The sequence below is a fragment of the Oreochromis aureus genome, linkage group 12 (genome assembly GCF_013358895.1).
Source record: "Oreochromis aureus strain Israel breed Guangdong linkage group 12, ZZ_aureus, whole genome shotgun sequence".
Lineage (NCBI taxonomy): Eukaryota > Metazoa > Chordata > Actinopteri > Cichliformes > Cichlidae > Oreochromis > Oreochromis aureus.
Genome location: NC_052953.1, coordinates 31724364 through 31747324, shown reverse-complemented (window position 1 = coordinate 31747324; position 22961 = coordinate 31724364). Strand labels below are relative to the sequence as shown.

The window sequence follows — 22961 nt, the reverse complement described above, 5'->3', positions numbered from 1 at the left end:
ATTTTATGGATCATAGAGGAGCATGTATCCATACTCACCATAAAAGTTCTGTCTGAGATAGGAAGTGAACCAGTTGTGTACAGCACCAGAGAGGCCCACCATGTGTTTCAGTCTGTTTAAAAGAATAGCGTGGTCTACTGTATCAAAGGCTGTGCTTAGATCCAGTAGCACCAGGACTGAGAGCTTTTGGCGTCCCAGTTACATCTAAGATCATTTAAAACCTTTAGGAGAGCGGTCTCTGTGCTGTGGTTCACCCTAAATCCAGACTGAAATATCTCCGGGATCTGTCTATCATTCAAAAAGTCATTAATCTGAGTAAAAACAAGTTTTTCCAAAATTTTACTTAAAAATGGTAAGTTGGATACAGGTCTGTAGTTATTAAAATCATTAAATCCAAATTGCTCTTCTTCAGAAGGGCCTCACCACCGCCGTTTTAAAGGCAGCAGGAAGACACCCGACTGAAGAGAGCAATTCATCATGTATAAAAGCTCAGCTTCAAGAAATCCATAAAGTGTTTTAAAAGTTTGGATCTAAAAGACATGTGGTGGGTCTCACTGTGGAGCTGCTCACCCTCTCCACATGTCCTATTCAAAATTATTTATCATTACCGCTGTCCAAGTGGTCTCATTTCAAAGTTCAAAGCGAGCATCGAACGGGCAAGAAAGGCGACTTTTAATTGACTTTGAATGTGTTGTGGTTATTGATATCAGATGGCTGGGTTGAGAAACTGGCTTAGAATTCCTCTTGCCTTCAGCATGGCCATGCCCCTCTGACTTCTGGCATCAACAAGGCATTTTTACCCAGGAAATGTTTATTTCGCTTTTTCTGTTTGGACTATTCTCTGTAAATTCCTGAGAAAAATCTGAGAAGATCAGGAGTGTCTGAAAACGTAAAATAGCCCATCTGTCACCAACAGCAATGCTGCCTTCAAAGTCACTTAAATCACCTTTTTTTTTTTTTTTTCTGGCGTGTGATTGACTGATTAGATATTTGCATTCATAAGCAGCTGAATAGGTTAGTGGATAGTGAGTCTGTACTGTGTTATTGTATATTGTTTTTCAGTTATTGCGCTGGTATAGAAGTTTTTTTTTTTTAAGTAATTTAGTAATTTTCACATCTCCGCTCCGTAAAGCGCAGACATAATAGTAAACATCATTTACATGTCCAGTTTTAAAATGTTTTTAATCTTGTCTGGTAAATTTTTCTTTTTGTCAGTCACTTACATTTAGGGAAGGAAAGTTTGAAGAAAGGAAATTTGACGTGTATGTTCTAAGATAACTGTGACGTTGACGACCTTTATTATAACTGTATTGGGCATGTTCACTTAACCAACAAAAATAACAAACCAACAAAATAAGAAACATAATTCCTGTTTTATAAAAAGCCACAATGACCGAGCCATCAGTTGCTTTATATGCCTATAATATCCACATTTACTTTTATTCATAAAATTGAAATGTAAGATATTAATAGATAAATTTACAAAAGAAATTAAATGTAGTTCAATTCAGTTTTATGCATATGGGGCCAAATCACATTAGAAGTATGAGATAAAATTTTAATTTGGTCCATCTGGATGTGATTATAATGCTCCTGTTGTTTCGGGATGATATGCATACATACCATAATAAGTTACCCATTTATTGATTGCTGCTGGCTCCTGGCTCATGAAGACTTGAGGCTTATAGTTGTCTGTGTGAATGCAGCTGAAGATGAAAACAATTGATTGGTGCAAACAGTGGCGGTCCTAGGCTGTTTGGCGCCTGGGCTAACACTTCCTCTGGCGCCCCCCCCTAACAAACAGCAAACGACTAATACAATCAGAATAGGACAAATCAACAATTGACACTGACTAATTATTATTGTGCTGAACACGGTCCAAAAGATTCAGTAAGCTACATCAGTGTCTACTGTTTGCTATCAAAGCCAAGTGGCTAACAAACGTAAACAGAAGTTTTCACTATCCCTACTAATTAATGTTATCTTGTTGTATCCCTGTTGTGGCCTGTGCTGTTGCATGCTGGGGCAGCAGGTTGAGGGTCACAGATGCCAACAGACTAAATAAACTGATCCACAAGGCCTGTAATGTTGTGGGGATGGAGCTGGACTCCATTAGGGTGGTGTCTGAGAAGCGAATGTTGTCCAAGATAAGGACAATCATGGATAATACCTCCCACCCATTCCATGACATGCTGGCTACCAGTGTTGGTCAAGTTACTTGAAAAAAGTAATCATTAACTAATTACTGATTACTTCCCCCCAAAAGTAATCCCGTTACTTTACTGGTTACTTATTTTCAAAAGTAATTAATTACTAAGTTACTTAGTTACTTTTTAAAAACACGATTTACAACCTGAATAGGTAATAAAGCAATAGATCTTTCAGCCCAATTCTACTTTTTCTGCATAATCCATCATACAAAATTTAATCAAATGGAAAAATCTCTTTTTAAAACTTGTTTTATTAGTTTTTTTTTTTTTATTAGTTTTATTCTTTTAACTTTATACATCAAGCAAAAATTAAATTATATGCAACATTCTCTGGCTGGAAGAAATTTGTTTAACATTTAAACCTATTTTCTGCACATTCCAGCACATAAAATAAAATATTTTTTTGTGCTTACACTCACTCTTTCAAATAAATGCAAGTGAAACACAACAGAAAATAAATAAAATCAAAGACTCAGCGGTCCTGTTGCTCTATTTTCACCTGTATAGCAGGCGGATGTTTGCCCTGGTGCAGGTGTGCCGCAGCCATCAGTGGAAGAATCCGCGAGTTTGTTTGTGAATTTCTCCCACACTCCATATATTATCCATTGTTGATCTGCACACAGCTGTTGCCATGAACGTCGCACTCACTTACGTCATTGTCATGAGACACTCTCGCAAAAAAATCACAGTTTTAGTAACGCAGCGTTCTTAGAGGAAAGTAACAGTAATCTAATTACCTTTTTTGCAATAGTAATCCCTTACCCTACTCGTTACTTGAAAAAAGTAATCGGATTACAGTAACGCATTACCCATTTCTGCTGGCTACTCACAGGAGCACGTTCAGTGAGAGACTGAGATTACCAAAAAGCACCACTGAACGACACAGGAAATCATTCCTGCCTGTGGCCATCTCCCTGTACAACTCCTCCATCTAATACACTTACACCCTTTTTATACATGCTCTCAGTGGCGGTCCTAGCCTGTTTGGCGCCCTGGGCGAACACTCCCTCTGGCGCCCCCCCTCCACCACACACACACACACACACACACACACACAAAACATATTAAGGATCGTACATTAACATAAAACTGTGTTCCACACACACATATGAAGACAGAGAGAGTATGCATAGTATGCAAACGGCTACCAAACAGACATCATAATTCTTCATACAATGAGAACAGGACAAATCAACAACTGACAATGACTAATTAATATTAAAATCTGTAACATAATGTATTGTTTGGAGTTTAATCTGTTAGTGTTACTATTTTTACCATTTCTTCTTGGAGCAGCTGTAACACACGTAATTTCCTTAGGAATTAATAAAGTATTCTGATTCTGACTGTTTCAGGATGACCTGCCATTATCCAATGACACATCTGCTTACCTGTATCTTTTGTTAGTTTCTTCTCCTCTTCTTTTCTATTTTTTCTAAACTGAGCACCTGATGGCTTTGAACTTTTCTTGTCCATCTTCCATTGGTTTTAATTTTGCACTCCAGTATGAACACCCATCCCCCAACCCGAGGATCACCACAACATAACCTAATAGACCTACACCTTAGTTCACAGATTCACTTTGTCTAGGGTGCATTTCTGAGATTTCACACAACCCAGGATTCAAATCATGAATACATAACAGACTTGGATTTACAACATTAGGAATGAAATGTGCTCGATTTGGAAGCAGCCGGGGCTCCTCCCCTTTCGACTGGTTGTGTGTGGGACTTTAAATCATCAAACTGTAAATTTTGAATTGTCATTGATCCCTTTACCCCGAGTCCTAAAGTGTATATTTATTTTCTTACTCTTCTTATATTTATTGTTTGTTTACTTGCACTGCTGTAACTGGAGCCTCGTCGTCTTGTCTCTCTATATACTGGACTGTATGTAGCGGAGATGACAATAAAGTTTACTTTGACTTCAGCAGCGAGCAGGCGCACCGAGGGCTCTCGCGCTCAGTTTTCGTGTATAGAATTTTGAAAAAAACATCGGTGCAAATTATAAGTCTGTATCATGATGTCTGGTGTTTTCGTGTTTGTTATTTTGTTTTATTTTGCTAGTTGGTTATTAGATGCCGCTCCAGTCAGCCAGAGAATCCCCCGCCGCCCCGCCCTCTCCTCTCTGCGCCGCAAGCAGCAGGCGCACCTCGCAAACGGAGGGCTCCCTTACTCCCAGCAAATGGGCGATAGAAAACCGATCGATGCCTGTGCCATTCCCAATATGCGCTGGCTGCCGTAGGGGAGGCATGAGTACGATCGTTCTTTTTTTTTTTTTGCCGATGCCCGTGATGCCGCCCCCCATCACGATGCCGCCCCGGGCAACCGCCCGTGTCGCCCGTATCTAAAACCGCTACTGTGTAGGGTCCTCTGGACTGGTTTGGTCAGTCATGTTTGTGTTTTTTTGACTGAGGCCCTTTTCACAATTTGATTTGTAGAATACATCAACTTTGTATCTTCATTTTTTCCTGTTTATTTTGGTTCTTTTTAAAAGGTTTATTCGTGGGATATTTGAAAACATTGCCCCTATGCAGCTATGCCAAAAAACTGTGTGTGCGTGTGTGTGCTTTTATTGTGAAATTATAGCTAATGTTTACTTGAATTTGGGCTAGCTTGACCTTTCCAGCAGAACTCCCTGATGTCATTTTAAGGTGTGGGGTTATGTTCAAGAAAAATACAGGGAGTGCAGAATTATTAGGCAAATGAGTATTTTGTCCACATCATCCTCTTCATGCATGTTGTCTTACTCCAAGCTGTATAGGCTTGAAAGCCTACTACCAATTAAGCATATTAGGTGATGTGCATCTCTGTAATGAGAAGGGGTGTGGTGTAATGACATCAACACCCTATATCAGGTGTGCATAATTATTAGGCAACTTCCTTTCCTTTGGCAAAATGGGTCAAAAGAAGGACTTGACAGGCTCAGAAAAGTCAAAAATAGTGAGATATCTTGCAGAGGGATGCAGCAGTCTTAAAATTGCAAAGCTTCTGAAGCGTGATCATCGAACAATCAAGCGCCCGTGGCAAAATAGTCAACAGGGTCGCAAGAAGCGTGTGGAAAAACCAAGGCGCAAAATAACTGCCCATAAACTGAGAAAAGTCAAGCGTGCAGCTGCCAAGATGCCACTTGCCACCAGTTTGGCCATATTTCAGAGCTGCAACATCACTGGAGTGCCCAAAAGCACAAGGTGTGCAATACTCAGAGACATGGCCAAGGTAAGAAAGGCTGAAAGACGACCACCACTGAACAAGACACACAAGCTGAAACGTCAAGACTGCAAGGTGGAGGTGGAGTACTGGTTTGGGCTGGTATCATCAAAGATGAGCTTGTGGGGCCTTTTTGGGTTGAGGATGGAGTCAAGCTCAACTCCCAGTCCTACTGCCAGTTTCTGGAAGACACCTTCTTCAAGCAGTGGTACAGGAAGAAGTCTGCATCCTTCAAGAAAAACATGATTTTCATGCAGGACAATGCTCCATCACACGCGTCCAAGTACTCCACAGCGTGGCTGGCAAGAAAGGGTATAAAAGAAGAAAAACCAATGACATGGCCTCCTTGTTCACCTGATCTGAACCCCATTGAGAACCTGTGGTCCATCATCAAATGTGAGATTTACAAGGAGGGAAAACAGTACACCTCTCTGAACAGTGTCTGGGAGGCTGTGGTTGCTGCTGCACGCAATGTTGATGGTGAACAGATCAAAACACTGACAGAATCCATGGATGGCAGGCTTTTGAGTGTCCTTGCAAAGAAAGGTGGCTATATTGGTCGCTGATTTGTTTTTGTTTTGTTTTTGAATGTCAGAAATGTATATTTGTGAATGTGGAGATGTTATATTGGTTTCACTGGTAAGAATAAATAATTGAAATGGGTATATATTTGTTTTTTGTTAAGTTGCCTAATAATTATGCACAGTAATAGTCACCTGCACACACAGATATCCCCCTAAAATAGCTAAAACTAAAAACTACTCCAAAAACATTCAGCTTTGATATTAATGAGTTTTTTGGGTTCATTGAGAACATGGTTGTTGTTCAAGGACCCAGTTTTGAACAAGCTTTAACTGTCAGAGAAAAGACCTCATGTTCAAATCTAAAATACTTTGGCATACAGAGGAGTTCACGGATGACTCAATAGCTGCAAGGTGGCCAGGTCCTGTGGCTGCAAAACAAACCCAAATCATCACCCCTCCACCACCGTGTTTGACAGCTGGTGTTTGTGCGGATATGCTGTCTTTGGTTTTCACCAACTCTGACACTGTGCTTCATGGGCAAACATGCAAAAATCTCCACTTTGGTCTCGTCTGTCCAGAGGCCATTGTTCCAAAAATTTGGGGGGCTTGTTCAGAGGCATCTTTCCAAACCTAAGCAATGCTGCCATGCTGTTTTTAAAGAGTAGAGGCTTTCTCCTGCCAACACTTTCAAACAAGTCATACTTGGTCATTCTTATTCCATTGATACTGCTTTGAATGTTAACATTTAACATGCTAACTAAGGCTTATAGAGTGAAAAATGCAGCTCTTGGGTTTTTTGCAGAAAAGGGTGGTACTTAAAAATAAAAGGAAAGCATGTTTAACAATAAAAGAAATGACCATGCATCACAATCTTACGCAAATATTAACATTTCCCAAACTTTTTTTCAACAACAAAAAGGCAGAAAGAAAAACTGTCTCATGTCTAGAGGACTATTAGACAGAACATGTGAGGCAGTTTCCACCCCTTTACAATTATCTGTAATTTGCACCTTTAACACCAAGTGGCAGCAAACGCTCGCTGGAAGTGTGTGTGCCTGCGTTTTAGCTCCGTGGAACTGACGACATCCAGCACTTATAAATATTTAATGGCTCACTGCTGTTGCAGCAGACGTGGAATAAGCGGTGCAGCCCAAATACAACAGTTCAATAGGATGTGGTATTATAGTGTTGAGCGTTCACTCTCTACACATAAGCAGAGCTGCAATGCAGAGCAGCATTATTCAGGCAGAGGCAGTCAGGTAGGCAGTTTGCATTTAGCAACAGCCTACCCGACTCTAAACCTTGTTGTTTAATACTGGAATATATCAGTAGATGCCACTGCTGCGCTGATTTGCATGACCATCACGGATTTTTGCATGCATTTGTATTGTAGAGACCACAGGAGTGAGCTGTAAGAGATTAAATGTACACCTGTACAGGAGATGTTCAAAGTATTCTAAACTACAGATTAGCGACTAAACGGAGGAAGTGAAGCTTCTTCTCAATTGCCTCAGCCATGTCTCGCCTGGAGGCACGTCTGGCTTATTTTTATCTCCTAATTTAGTTGAATTCTCATAAATCTTTCTTTCTATATTAGCTTGTGTCTCTTTTATATCTCACCCTAGTGTTTTATGACTTGAATTGCCTTGTTTTTGAAAGGCTCTGTGCTGCAATTTCCATTAAACTCAGAAAGAGACAATTTTAAAAGTTTTGTTTTTCCATTTGAATAGAATAGAATAGCCTTTTAAAGTCATTGCACACGTACAACAAAATTGTGGAAGAAAGTTGGCAATCACATTTAGCCATCACTAGAAGATGTATGTTTTTTCATGGATATAAAAAAAGTTCTAATATTTTGAAGTATCACAGAGTATTACAGAAATACAACACATTTAATTTTACTGACATTCTGTTTGTTAATCAATACTAATGATGTTTGTTGATGATTCTGCATTGATTTTGTGGCATTTGGTTCTTCTGTGCCTGCCTTGCTTCACTTCATGCTCTATCTGTTGTTGTTTGTATGGTTATATGGATATATTGTTTTACCAGATGCACCATTGATGTGTGTATCTACACGTATCTAAATTTATTGCAGTCATTTACCATGACTTGTGGAAAGGAGAGCATGCTGGGGTTTTTTTTTTAAAGTTTGATCGTTCACTGTGTATCCTTTTTCTTTTTAAATTAAGCTGTGACCTAGAAATTCTCTCAAATCAATAAAAGAAGGAAAATGGTTCAGAAAATCACCACACCACACACTCACACACCCGCCCACCCAAAGATTAGGACTGCGGTGATTTGAAGGGTGGGTGGGCGAGTGAAGGGCTTTATCCTTGGTGCAGAGTGATGCCGTGGACATTGGCTGCACATGTGCCGTGTTACTGTGTTTGTTCCTGTCATGCTACGACAGTCACCCTTCCTGTGGTGCACAGCCAGTCTGCTGTTTCCGCTTGCCTGGCCTCTCTGTGTCAGGCAGCCCAAATTTTGGCTGGGACTCTTCAGCAGCTCCTCCAGAACTGCAGGGCTCTGGGACATCTGCAATGCAGAAGTCTATATATAGCAGTGGTGTGAGAGGGAGAGAGGGAGAGAGAAAACGAGAGAGGAGGCGAGACATGGTGATGGGGGGGGGGGGACAGGAGAGAGGGAAACAAGGAATAAAAAGTGTCCATCTTGAGCTTGCAGAAAGCAGTTTCATGTTTTACCTCCATATCTTGTGAAATTGAAAACTGGGATGCGAATTAAAAAAATAACTTGTGTGTCTGTGAAACCCACGCACCAACTGAGTGTCCACTCAGGATATCAGCACACACGGTGACAAGGACACTGAGGAGAGTGTGGTATGTCTCTATTTAACTCAGTTAAAAGAGGAAATATAATTACGTTCTTGCAGAGTCCCAGCAAACAGAGCAGGGAAGGTGGGCTGTATACTGCTGAGGATTTACAGCTTTATCTTGGAGGGGGGGTCTCGGGAGGGCAGCGGAGGAGGAGCAGGCGAGCGGTTCAATTATGCATGCACCTCCGCAAACAACAGAATCTGCTGACAACAGAGATCATCACGCACACAGCAGCATCCCGGCCAAATGAAGGACGGCTGGACAGGCGGACTTGTGGACCACAGGCCTGCAGAGCTGCCAGGGGCATTGATCAAAAACTCTTGAATTTTCAATAAGTCTGCCCTCTGACACGCTCTCTGCATTACTCCTCACCACAGAGGTCTGTGCTGAGTCACGATGCTCCTCTTGTCACTGCTGAGCTGAGTTCAGAATGCAGACAGGAAAGCTCGAGCAGCAGCACGGGCTTTGCACAATAGCTTTTTAAAGGTCATTCCTCACCTGATGCAGGTGTGCACCTACGCCTACACTCAAAAAGGAATTTATCACCCTAATTAAATGTGAAGCGATAATTTTGAGTAAAATATAATTGAAATATATCAAATCAAAGGCTTATTTATTTAAATAATTACTCATTAAGGAAAATGTGCTTGGTTTAATCTGAATGTATACAACTCAGGTCAATTTTCTTTGAACAGATTCCATTAAATTGAAATTTTTACATTGTATTTATATAACAAGATTACAAGAAGCTCTATTTATATGAGCTAAAATCTGCATTTTGCCCATGTACCCCTGTACATCACTGCAATACGTTAAACCACTGATGTGCACCACTTTTAGGGGGCATTAGGCTACTCTTTACTGTACTGATTTGGAAATATAGATAAGAGTTTGCACTCCACAGTCATTTGAATGATGTATCTGTTAAAGACAAAGTTAACCAGTTTGGGAAACATGTAATCTGCATGTTTACTATCTGAATATTCTAATTTTCTTTACGAGCTTTATGCTAACTTAACAGTTCCTATTTAACCAGGCAGCTGTGAGTACATCTAAAAAAGTAACTAATCATATTTTTCTAAAATATCAAGTGTCAAATGTTGCATACTGATAATAAAGCACCATAAATCGAGTCACATGTAATCTTGTTGGGTCATTCCATCATAAAATTTTCTTTTTCTTTTTACTTTTGTATGTGAGCATCCGTATCATAAGATGTGTCATAGTTTCAATGGCAAAACTGCACCAGTTTGATGTCTGTGATCCAGTATAACAGGAAAAAACAAAAATTGAAAGGTCTTTTTACCTGCAGAAGAACCTTGAGAAATACTTTTCTAATATAGTCCATTTTTCACACCTGGACCTGAAACTTTGAACATTTTTACAGTATGAAGGTACAGTTATTTAAATATGTCATGAAATATGCCGAAGTTGTTGTAGTAAATAAAATCGGCTGAGGAGGTCAACACTTTCTGCAGATCCAGATGCACTTGCGGGTAGATGTGTGATAAGAAATTGTCCAGCAGAGGTTCAGTTAACCTCAGCGCCACTGACCGTATTGATGCAGTAAGATGGTGATGTAAAACTATTGATTGCCCCATACAACATGTATCATATTGCTTTCCTGAAACGAATACGTGCTCTTTTTCATCTAATCCTCTACTTTGGAGAAAAATCATTCGTCTTTGCTCTTTCCCCTGTTTTCTGACACTTTTATTGATCGTCTCTTCTTTTCTCAGACACACTCATACTCACACAGAAGACTACAGCCCAGGAGCTGGGGAAAAACAGTCTCGGGCTGTGATGAAGTTCTTGCTGTTGACAGCTGTGCAGGTGGGCCGGTGTTAGCGGGTGCCATCCATCTTTTGCCTCTTGGGGCAGGAAGAAGTTGAGATGAGCCAACAGATAAATATCAGGGTAATCAGGAGCCAGGTAGTCGTATCATTGGAAGTAGACTGAAGAAAAGTAAGTTCAAGAACAAGTGTTTCAAGTTTTTCCTTCTAACAGCTGAACCTCTTTTAACTCGATCCTCTCTGATGGGTCTCTTATTTGAGTATGAAGGGTTGAAACCACAAATAAAATGTATTAAATGTGGCAGTTCAGGTGTTACCTTACAATAATTTAATTTAATTCAATTCAATTTTATTTATAAAGCGCCAAATCACAACAACAGTCGCCTCAAGGTGCTTTATATTGTAAGGTAGACCCTAAAATAATACATACAGAGAAAAACCCATCAATCATATGACCCCCTATGAGCAAGCACTTTGGCGACAGTGGGAAGGAAAAACTCCCTTTTAACAGGAAGAAACCTCCGGCAGAACCAGGCTCAGGGAGGGGCGGGGCCATCTGCTGCGACTGGTTGGGGTGAGAGAAGGAAGACGGGATAAAGACATGCTGTGGAAGAGAGACAGAGATTAATAACAAGTGTGATTCAATGCAGAGAGGTCTATTACCACATAGTGAGTGAGAAAGGTGACTGAAGAAGAAATACTCAATGCATCATGGGAATCCCTCAGCAGCCTAGACCTATTGCAGCATAACTAAGGGAGGATTCAGGGTCACCTGATCCAGCCCTAACTATATGCTATATATGCACTATAATCTTAAAAGTAGAGATAGTGTCTGTCTCCCGAATCCAAACTGGAAGCTGGTTCCACAGAAGAGGGGCCTGAAAACTGAAGGCTCTGCCTCCCATTCTACTTTTAGATACCCTAGGAACAACAAGTAAGCCTGCAGTGCGAGAGCGAAGTGCTTTAATAGGGTGATATGGTACTATAAGGTCATTAAGATAAGGTTATTTAAGATCTTGTAAGTGAGAAGCCAGAATTTGAATTCAATTTTGGATTTAACAGGGAGCCAATGAAGAGAAGCCAATATAGGAGAAATCTGCTCTCTCTTTCTCATCCCTGTCAGTACTCTTGCTGCAGCATTTTGGATTAATGGAAGGCTTTTCATGGAGTTACAGCAGTAATGTGTATATACGAGTCAGCTAATGTGTAAACAATGAAAGCACTCACCTTGTCAGCTGGGATGTGTCGATGACGTGTCAGCTTCAGTGTCAGGCATAGAAGAAGCAAATGCATTAAGCACATCGTTTTAGCGTCCATCATATACAATTTTTATACATTTGCATAAATTTCTGATGGAAATGTAGGTGATGTGACTGTTCAGCATAAACTGAAATAGGAATATACTCCAGTGGGACTCTCTGGCTTTCTGCATTGCTTTGAGGTTGTTGCAGGAATTAACTTGCTTTCATTTTATGTGCTACCTGTTTCCATGAGTGATAAATTACTTTATAAACCTTGAGACATTAATAGCTCACATCTCTTTCAGCATGGCTTCAAATCGTTCTACAAAGTTAAAACATGGCACACAGTGTTTTGGATATAGGTGAGTTTAGACTCTTTTTGTGATCGCTTGAGCTACCCCTAAAAATTACTATATTAATAGTATTAATAATATTGTATTTTAGTATTATTTTCTGACACTAGCTGGCAGAAAGAAAATTTTAAACACATTTTAACTAAAATATAGCAAAAGTTCAAACTAACATTGTAGTAGACGAGTAGTTTTTCGTGAATTTCATTAGATTAGATTAGATTAGATTAGATTAGATTAGATTAGATAAAACTTTATTAATCCCTCGGGTGGGTTCCTCTGGGAAATTTGGTTTCCAATAGCACAACACCGACAGAAGTTACTTTGCATGCTTTTCAGTAGCAGACTTTAAAAATAGCTGTGGACATTCTCCACACAGCATATTGATATGAATGGCAGCATTTTACAGGATTCATATCACTCTATACGTAGCTGAACAGGATGGCTGCCACTACACTGATGTGACGGAATACAAATGTAAATTTAATATAAAACAACTCTACCAGTTTGCTCCATGTACAGGTCTATGGAGTGGCAGCATGATGTTTTAGTTTCTGCACTGAATTCTACTTGATTACTTGGTGGACTCCCTCTGTGTGATTAAGAGACTGAAATAATGTTGTGCATGTTTCTTATTTTATCTGCTTTACCATAAATGCTTCTTTAACCTCTTCAATGACAGAGCCTTTGCCTTGGGTTTGATAACTAAAGGCTCCACCCTACAACGGGTGGATTAGATTGAAATCTCTGAAATTATTCACCCATGACAACAGGTCATCTAACTAATGAGGTTGCTTTTGAAGGCAATACTGTAATGTTCATCTAATCGAATTGAGATTTGAAAATGTAAAAAGGGTTGATTACATATGCAAACAGCATATTCCATTGATATTAATTGATAGATACTGCATGTATGATTGGGAGCTGAGTCCACCTACATTTTAAGCCTAGAATCACCCCTGGTTTGGGGCTAAATTTTAAGGCTCATTTCCATAAACATGATACATGATAGTGAGCAAACTAGCAACAATACTTACTTAAGCAGTGTAACAGCTTTTTAGACGTTTTGAGAAGACAATGTGAGCCATACTTCTTTTTCCCTTTGGCTCCTCTGTTGTTGTCAGCAAGAGGAAAGGAAGCAAGTAACTTTGATCCTAAAACTGATCTGTGTTGCTTGTGATTCTGATAGGGAGTCTAACAACAACAGGCTGTTTTAGGTATGAGCAAGTTAGTTTAAAGGAGACTCCTACCTGGTGGTGGGGGGGGTCGTTGATCATCATATTGGTAGCACCTTTTCCTGCAGTGAGTGGAATTATCATATTTCATTACTTCAAGTAACCTTTTCAGCAGCATAATTTGTCACTGTCAGCTTTATCGGTAAGCACTGCACATATATATAGACTCCACGCATTAATTTTACTCCTCATTTACATTTTAAATACAAACTTCTTCAAATAAGTTTGAATCCATGGTTGCGACTGAATGAATAAGATGGAAATTTAAGTAGTTTAATTAGTTTGCTTTTGTTTAACTATTTTAACATGAACTATTTTGTTTATTTTGTTTTTCCTTTTTGAGTTAAAGAAACAATTTTTTAAAAATCGGATTAATGTTGATTAACTGTTTTGTAGACTAAGTTATCTGCACCTATAAGTATGACTTCAGAGTACTTATGTGTATCTAGTTTGCACTTGTCCACTAATACTTTGGTACATGTGGATGTGTTGGAGAAAATTTTGATGCTAAAACACTTTGGAGCTCTTAATTGCTTTATTTTTGTTCCATTTATCAGTATATTGCTCAAGTTGTGTTTATCCTTTATGTTAAAGGAGCAACAGAGCAAAGCTGTGACACCAAGAGTGCAGTGAGTACCTGATTTGTTAACTGTCACCATGGTAGTATAGCTAGTATGCAGCAGGAAAACCTCTGAGGTGGTTATCAAGTTATATTTCTGATTTTCTCTTCAATTTGACTCAGGAGAATTTTTATATCATCGAATTACAACAGTTGTCTCAATGCACTTTATTCTATAAAGACCCTCCAGTATTCTGGAAAACCCCAACAATCAAACAATCCCTCATCAGCAAACACTTTGCAACAGTGGGAAGGGAACGCTCCCTTTAAACAGGAAGAAACCTCAGCCAGAACCAGACTTAGGAAGGTGCATCCATCTGCTAAAATAAACTGGAGGGTGAGGGGAGAGAGAAATGAACCCACCCACCTGAAATTTCATGGCCTTAAAGGCTTAAAGTCATATGCTGCTTTTATGTAATTTTTTAAAAAGTAAACCAGACCGTAACAAATTTTCTGTAATATGTATAACATGTTATAACTTCCTTATCTTCAACAGAAAAAAAGTTAGCAAGTTACCCAAATTAAATAAAACAAAATGTTAACTTCAGAACTACAGGCATGAATGTTTGTGTTCTTAGCTTTTAGTGAATAAAGAAGACACAGGCGTGGTTAGATGATTTTTGGTTAATAAATGTCTTTATTTGGCTTTGAGAGGAACATCACTGCATGAGAGAGCAGCACGTACAGTCACAGTTGTAAAGCAGAACGGTCTGGAAAGTGTCAGCACTCCTCTACTTCCCCAGAAACAAGTGAGATGCAGGTGAAAACATGTTTCTTTTAACTTTCATTTATGATTAAGGCAATTTTTTTTTTTAATTGAACACACAACAAGCAAAAATCTACTCATCCAGCAGATATTCAAGCTCCGAGAATCAGGCCATGCATTCATATCCGTTGGTTGATTCATTTGTCAATAAAGAAATAATAAAAGCAAGGGAGAGAAATGATGAAGGACAGTGACAGAAGGTGATAGAAGAGGTTATGGGGAAAATAGCCCTTTTATTTGACTCTGTATACATAAACCATAAACCCAGGAGAATCTACTCTGGCAGACACTTACAGTCTTGGCTGAGGACTGTCAGCGTCAGCACCACCTGCCTGCTCCTAACACCTACGCTCACCTTCACCTTGTTTCCTGTTTCAGCTACATGAAACCAAAGCACCACCATGTTTATGTGAGGGGATAGAAAACAAGCTGGTGTGTGAGATGATCGGATAAAGTGTATGACAAATGATTCAATCAAAGGGAGGGGGACTTATATTCCCAAAATATATACAGCAGCAATTTAAACTCTACATTTTCACACCCAGCGACTCTGTAGCAATCTACCTTTCCACCCGCCCTTCCTACATGTACATTTATGTTTTTCCAGGTTCCAGGTTTGCCAGTATTGCTGTGCTATGCTGCAGTTAAGAAGGAGGGAGAAAATTAAAGGTGGTGAAATGAAGAACTAAGCAGCGGCTAATGGAAAGAAGTGGAAGCATTCACCTGCTGTGTGAAATGAGGAGTTGGGACTTCCAGTGGAGACAGAAATTTTCCTGCCTAACAGGCCGACATTCAGGAATGCGCTGGTGACGCTTCGTTCGATGACAAAATCTTTAACTTACAGAAATCGCCAACTTTTAAATGTAAAAATCAAATAGCACCGTAAAGTTGGACTGGCTGTTTCACATGCTCCAGGATCTGTGCGTTTCTCTTTAAAAGTCTGTGTGCTGACAGGTTTTGATTGCTCTTACTGTGAATATTAATTACCAATGGCACGTTTGCTGTTGCTTGGTCAAAAGACGGATCATTCCCCTTTTCAGACTTGTGAAACTTGGTGGCATCGTGCTAGCTTCCTGCGCTTTTCTCTGTACTCCTGCGACGTAGAGTAGTGACAGCTACAGCAGATTTATGGAAGTGATTTGAACTCTTTTGCCACTGTAGTACTAGCTAGTCTCTAAATCTCCTTTTCCATCTAATAAAGATTGAACTAATCACTTACAGAGCAAACAGAGACTGAAAAACACAGGTGTGAGGCATCTGGATTGTGCAGATGTGTGTGTGTCTGTGTGTGTCTGTGTGAGATGATGTGAACATGAACAGATCCATAGGTGACTGATCGTGGAACGTGGAATGCGTTATTGATGACAGTGATGACACAAGCAGTTTAGCTCTTGCTGTTCTTCCCGGTGGGGCTCTCCTTCTTCTTCTTCTCCTCTTTCTCTTTTGGCTTCTCCTCCTCCTCCTCCTCTTCCTCCTCCTCACCCTCTCCCTCCTCACCCTCTTCTCCCTCCTCACCCTCCTCCTCTCCCTCCTCGCCATCTTCTCCCTCCTCACCCTCCTCCTCTCCCTCCTCGTCCTCTTCCTTCTCCTCTTCTTCCGCTTCCTCTTGCTCCTCCTCTTCAGGCTTAGCTCCAGACTTCCTGTAGGCACCGAGAGTGTAGGTGCGGGCGGACATGTAGGAAAAGCCAGGATAGCCAGACTGGACCATTGCGCCGCCGACAGAGCTGAGGCGACACTCCTCGCCTTCCAGCAGCTTCCTGTGCAGATGGAGAAACAGAGGACAAAAGGTGACGTCACCGCCAACACTGGACGTGCTACTTTTAGACGCTCAGTGCATCCCTCTGAAGGGATCTAATGTCACCGTGATATCAGATGAAGCACCTCTGCTGTCTGTTTTGGTGCTTTTGCAGTTTCACGTCATCTTATTTCAGTTGGAAGTGTCTGACTTCTCTTAGTGAAAGCATTACAATCACATTTTAGGAAAGTAGGTGAGGGAGCACTCCTCTCTTGTGACATGAAGCAAAGGGATGTGTTTAAGCTACAATTTTAATTCAACTATTAATATAGCTCCAAATCACAACAGTAGCTGTATATTATAAGGTAAAGACCCTATAATAATACAGAGAAAACCCCAACAAGCTCTTTGGAGATAGTGGGAAGGAAAACCTCCCTTTTTACAGGAAGAAACCTTCAGTAGAATCAGGCTCAGGGAAGGCAGCAACCTGCCACCACCAACGGGGGGTGAGGGGACAAAAGACACACTGTGTAAGAGAGCTAGGGTTAATAATAAAGAATAATTAAATGCAGAGTGGTGTATAAACACATAGTTAGTGAAAAGTGGTCAGTGAAGAGGAAACACTCAGTGCACCATGGGAAGACCTTAGCAGCCTAGATCTATTGCATCACAAGTAACAGAGGGTTCAGGGTCACCTGATCCAGCCCTAACTATACGCTTTATCAAAAAGGCAAGTGTGGCTCTGTGTGGTCTGTGGCTCTGCTGAGGAGGAGGGGTGGTTCAGCGGGCAGTGCCAGGGAGGCTGTCAGGGCAGCTAGGGCTGTTCAAGTAATCAGACTCTCCCTAACTCACGAGGCCGCTGGGAGCAGAGGAGAGAGCTGTGATGGGAACAAGACTGCTGCAAAGCTGCACAAAGCAGTCTGAAAAATAAAGCACTGTAATCAAACATCGCCAACTCTGCAACAGTGTATACGTGTCGGGCCTTTGTATCACACAAAGTCTTGTATCTAATCTTAAAAGTAGACGAGGCATCTGTCTCCTGACTCCAAACTCGGAACTTGTTCCACAGAAGAGGGACCTACACCTACTCATTTTTAAAAGGTTTATATAAATAAAGTGGAATTTTGCACGCAGTGTGTCCTTAAAAGCAAAATCTAAATGTCAATAATAAACACTTTTCATTATATTAATAACTTCAATAAACAAGATACAGTGTGGTTTCACTCCAAAACTCTTATAATAAAGGTGTAATAAGCACGCAAATGGTGAACAATTAACATCTATAATATGATTTCAAACAGATTTATGTATTGTGTTGCAGAAGTATTTACTGAAGTTTCTTTGCCAGCTGCCTTATGTAATACTTTTTCGTCCCTCGAGATGGTGCAGTCTAACATCCAGTCTGGCTTCAATCAAACAGATGGGGAGAAAGACAAAGCACCACACTGAGATCATGCTTAGATTTTTCTTTTAAACAGACTATGATGCTGACCTCTTATCAGTCACTTTGAGAACCAGTCAGTGAACGAAAGAGTAAATATATTGTTGGATGAAGCTCTTGACAAGTGACCACCAGCTAGCTGCACCGAAGTATTGATCTGCCAGATGATTTCCATCCTATAAGTATCTGGAAATGGTGGAAAATAACACCAGTTGCTACGATGGTCATGTGCTGTAAAACTGAAAGAAAAATCAGCTAAGAGAGTGGCTGCTGTGTCCCATTTTGAAACTGCCACATCCAGTCCTACAATAATTGCCCTTCATGCCAGAGTAAAAGTAGGATGACAACCTCTTTGTGACTAGGAAACATCACTTATTGCCTTGTACATTTTTCTACATTTGGTGACTGATTGGAAGTAGTTGTGTTTGCTCCTCAGAGGTTGCGTGTACAACAAACTCATCCAATCAGTCTTGGGTGTCCACCTATGACCGTGAAGCGTACAGGTCACTTGGTGGTAGGTGAGTTGTCTGCAAACAATTACGGTCTGACACGGCCTAAGTGCAATCACCCTCAGACAGATTGGCAAAGGTTTGCAAATAAGTGTTGTCTAATTTATAAACCCAGACAGATTGAGTGCAACTGGTTAGCAATGAGTAAGATACAGATGCAAACTCATAGCAGACTCTATCTTGACACACCAAAGGTGGTCCACAGGCCAGGGGCACAGATGGTTGGAGGGATGGAGCAGCGGGTTTGTGGTGTGGTGACAGGGGAGGCTGACCCACACGGCTGATCCCCATCATCTAATCATGCCCTCTCTTTTGAGTAGGACACCGGGACCTAATGGGTATGCTGTGTATGCTATCTATGCTGTGCTTGAGATATCAACTGAAAAGCTGCACAACCAAAGGTGTGGCGATATAAAAAAAAACCTCACTGTAAATAAACATTGAACCTTCTGGCAACTTTATGTGCATCGGGTCCTTTGTCACACCTAGGTTTATAACATCCTGTGCTATTATTATTGTATGTATGTTTTCAGCTTAGTTCAACCTGCCAAAATGATGACTGCTGTTCTGTTTGTAATATGACAGACCTGTACGCAGCAATCTCAATATCCAGTGCCATCTTAACATTCAGTAGTTCCTGGTATTCACGCAGATGACGAGACATTTCTCCTTTGGTACTACGCAGGGCAGCCTCCAGCTGCTGAATGGTATCCTGTATGCAACAGACACATGCACATATTATTAGCCTTATGTGACCTATGGCTTTTAAAATTAACTCCTCAATTTTGTTAGCTACTTTTTGGTTGTTTTTGTCTGTAAGTAATAAGGTCAAGTGCTTTTTAAGGTTTTTAACAATTAGCTAAATACAGCTATAAAAAAATAAAATTATTTACATACCTGCATCTCACCAATTTCATTGTTATGGCGATCTTCCATCTCTGCAATCTGCCTCTCCAGAGCTTCATTGTGGCCCCTGAGGGCCTCAATCTCCAGGGTCCGGGCCTGCACCTGTCTGCGGTATTCGCTCAGCTCCTCCTTGGAGTGCTTGATGGCATCATGGTTGCGGGCAGCCGCCTCGGTCACACTGGCAAACTTGGAGCGGTACCATTCCTCTGCCTGGGACTGGTTCCTAGCTGACAGGCTCTCATACTGGGCCCTGATGTCCTTCAGGGCTGCAGCCAGGTCAGGTTTGCTCACATCCATCTCCACTGACACCTTGATTCAGAAAAGTAGAAAGTAAAAATTGTTTGTGTTTACTGTATATGTTGAGTTTACAACTGTAAATAAAATGTAGCAATTATCTTTTAAATCGATCATCCTTATATTTAAGAGATGCACCGTTATAAGCTGTGTACATTTCGAAAACTGCTTTAGCTCACTGATTAGGAATTATAAATTCATTTTGATCCCAATCAACCATATTATTATATAATGTGGAACCATCATTTTCCACAAACACAGCTTGTTTGAATCTCTGGCTCATGCTGGAAAAGTTTATGTTTTTAATACTCAGTGGTAAATCTTAGTGTTTCTCTGATTGGATGTCCTTTCTTGAAAAGTGGTGACTGTAACAACAAACTGCTGAAATCATTGTCACCATGGATAACAAACAAAGCCTCTGGCTTATCTATAGCTATTACCCTGATGAAAATATCAGCGTGTAATTGTGATTTTCTTTTAAATAGTGAACACTGTTAATACATGTTAATGCGCTTGTTCTGCAGTTAAACTACCCTCTCATCTAGCGCCGCAACACAAATGTTTAAGGTGAGCGGTGTGCTGATGAGCTGAGGTGGTGGACTGCGGGGCTGATGAATGAACTGCTGACTCAGACATCTCTGCTGCAGAAAGCTGTGCTGTCAATGGCTTTTATGGTACTCAAATTCCCCACAGGGGGGTAAAAGGAGAATCCTTGGAGAAATCTACCTAGCAACCACCAGTGCGTGACTAATTTAATAAGCACAAGCTCGCGAAGGACGTTGTTTCACATAAAGACAAGTTTCACGCAAAGTTTCTTCTTTTTATCTTGCTCTGTCGACAGCGGGACATAAATAACATCCCAATAAACATGAAAATAACTCACTCGTGCGCATAAACTCGAGCTATACGCGTCACTCTTGGCTAGAACAAAGTGGGAAAGGGTTTGAACCGCCATGCTGCCCTGTGAAGGCAGTTTATCACGTTAATATGTAACCTACACGAAACAAGCGCTGGAGTTTGTCTTGCCTGCTGCCCCCTGGGACGACCACACCCCTGCGCTATTTCTCCGCATTTTCTCCCCCCTCTGCCCCCTCTTCCTCCCCCTCTCTTTTAGGAAATGGTAGCAAGCTAACGGCGGGCCTTACAGTAGTTTACATGAACTTTATAGTTGACCTTGGTGCACAGCAGGTAGCCTATCCCTCCGCTGTCGCACTCTCATAATGTCCGACTCAGTTTTCTGGGCAATTCTCTACACGAAACGACCGAAAAACAGACACTTTAAAACAGCTTTAAGTTGGCACGAGGGGGCGTCAGCACAGGATCGCGCGGGACACCGCAGGGACGCTCGAGACTCTCCTGCTTTCAGAGAGTGAGGGAGGGAGGACAGCGCGTGGTGCTGAAACGGAACTGCAGTGCCATTAATTTTCATGTGCGCACTGTTCAGCACGTCGAAGCGACGTGGAAAAGACGACTGCCGACAGACTTTTTTACCCTAACACATCTGTAGGTCACTGCTTTCCCGAACTACTCACAAAAATAAGAAAGAAAAAATGGCGGGTGATTTGTTGTTGTGTTGAGTGCAACAAATCAACTACTTCCTCTCTTGCGCAGTTTGTTTGTGGCCACTAAGGTGATTATGAAGTGTAAAAACACTCAAACCTGGAGACCAACTGTGTTCGTGGGTAACACTGTGTTTCTGGTGATATTCTGTGGCTTTAAAACTAGTGTTAATCGCATTTCTGACCAGTTGACCGTAATCCTTGCGTGTCTACGGGCAGGCCGTCAGACCCCCGTGGGACGTGTACCTGTGTGGCCTGCAGTGACGCCTGGAGCTCCTGCAGCTCCTCCTCGTGGACTTTCCTCAGGAAGGCGATCTCATCCAGGAGCGACTCCACTTTCTTCTCCAACTCCAGGCGCGCCAGGGTGGCATCGTCGACGTCCTTCCGGTAGCCCTTCAGCGTGTTCTCCGCCTCCTCCCGCAGCCTGCTCTCTTCGTCGAACTTCTCCTTCATGCGCTCCAGCGTGTCGTTCATCTGCACGCAATCCAGGTGCATCTGGCTCTTCTCGTGAGTCAGCTCCTCCACGCGCGCTCGCAGCTCGCGGATCTCCTGCTCGTAGAGCTCGTGCAGGCGCGAAGGCTCGCTGTTGCGCTGACGCAGCAGCGTGACCTCGGCCTCCAGGATTTTGTTTTGCTGCTCCAGGTTGTGCACCTTCTCGATGAAGGACACGAAGCGGTCGTTGAGGCCCTGCAGCTGCTCCTTCTCGTTGGTGCGGATGATCTTGAGCTCGTTGGTGACCGCGGTGGACTGGGTCAGGTCCACCGCGTGGTCCGGCATGGAGGAGAAGACCCGACCGGGGGCCGCTGTCCGGCGGTAGGTGGTGGTGGACGAGATCGCGGAGGGGGAACCATAGGTGCGGTGGCTGCTGCGGTATCCCGCAGAGTGCAGGCGGGACGGGCTGCTGCTACCCAGGCCGACGCGACCGGAGCGGGGGGCATCTCCGAAGATCTTCCGATAGGAGCTGCTGTAAATCTCGCTGGAGTAACTCATGGTTCCTTCACCTTGGTTGATTTGGGCCGATGCCTTTGCTCTGCACAGGGAAGTGTGTGTGTGTGGAGTTCAGGAGTGTGACAGGATGAGTGTGTGTGTGAGAGAGAGAAAGTGAGATGCGAGTGATGTCTGCCCGGGACAGGTGCTTTTATAGGGAAGGCGCCGGCGCATCATTTGACGCAGCAACAACAGAAGACGAGGGGAAACCTGCAAGCTTTTGCAGAAAGCCTCCACCCTCTGGGGAGACACGAAGTCACTCATGCATCTCCCCCTTTCCGCCCTGCAGCTCCAGCTAAACAAAATCACACTCAACGATGAGCAGGTTTCTGCACGGTCTTTGCTGTCCGTGCCCGAACTGAGATCTATAAAATCTCACTTTTTCTTTTCAAGTTACCAACTCCTGATCGCAATTAGTGGCACGCGGATAAAACACATTGTAACACAAACACAGACACAAACACAGGTGTCATCTGAATTACAGCACATTCATTATGCAGCGAGACTGTCTCGTGTTGCCTTATCCATGGTGCTCACTGTAACTGCAGTTTTTTTTTTCCTGTGCTGTCGCAGCAGAATGGGAAATGGGATCGATGTATAGAGCTTTGCCCAGATTGTGTTTTGGTGGTGCTGCAGTCTGCAGTCAGCCCCCCCACCCCCTCCGACCACCGCAGTGTCGGAAGCCGGGATAATATCATATTAGTGGCAACAATGTGCGTAAAGTGTGTATTTTTCTCTGAGGCACT

General features: G+C 42.0%; 1 protein-coding gene across 1 annotated transcript; it reads right to left on the bottom strand.

The window, feature by feature from the left end:
• Nucleotides 1-14650: 14650 nt before the first annotated feature.
• On the bottom strand, nucleotides 14651-22310 carry zgc:65851 (uncharacterized protein LOC321113 homolog). Its single transcript, XM_031742773.2, has 4 exons — nucleotides 21475-22310; nucleotides 19367-19684; nucleotides 19057-19181; nucleotides 14651-16541 (listed from the first exon to the last, which is right to left on the bottom strand). Exons 1-4 carry the CDS (start codon nucleotides 22216-22218, stop codon nucleotides 16169-16171), a joined length of 1560 nt encoding a protein of 519 aa, XP_031598633.1. The 5' UTR covers nucleotides 22219-22310; the 3' UTR covers nucleotides 14651-16168.
• Between the last annotated feature and the right edge of the window lie 651 nt (nucleotides 22311-22961).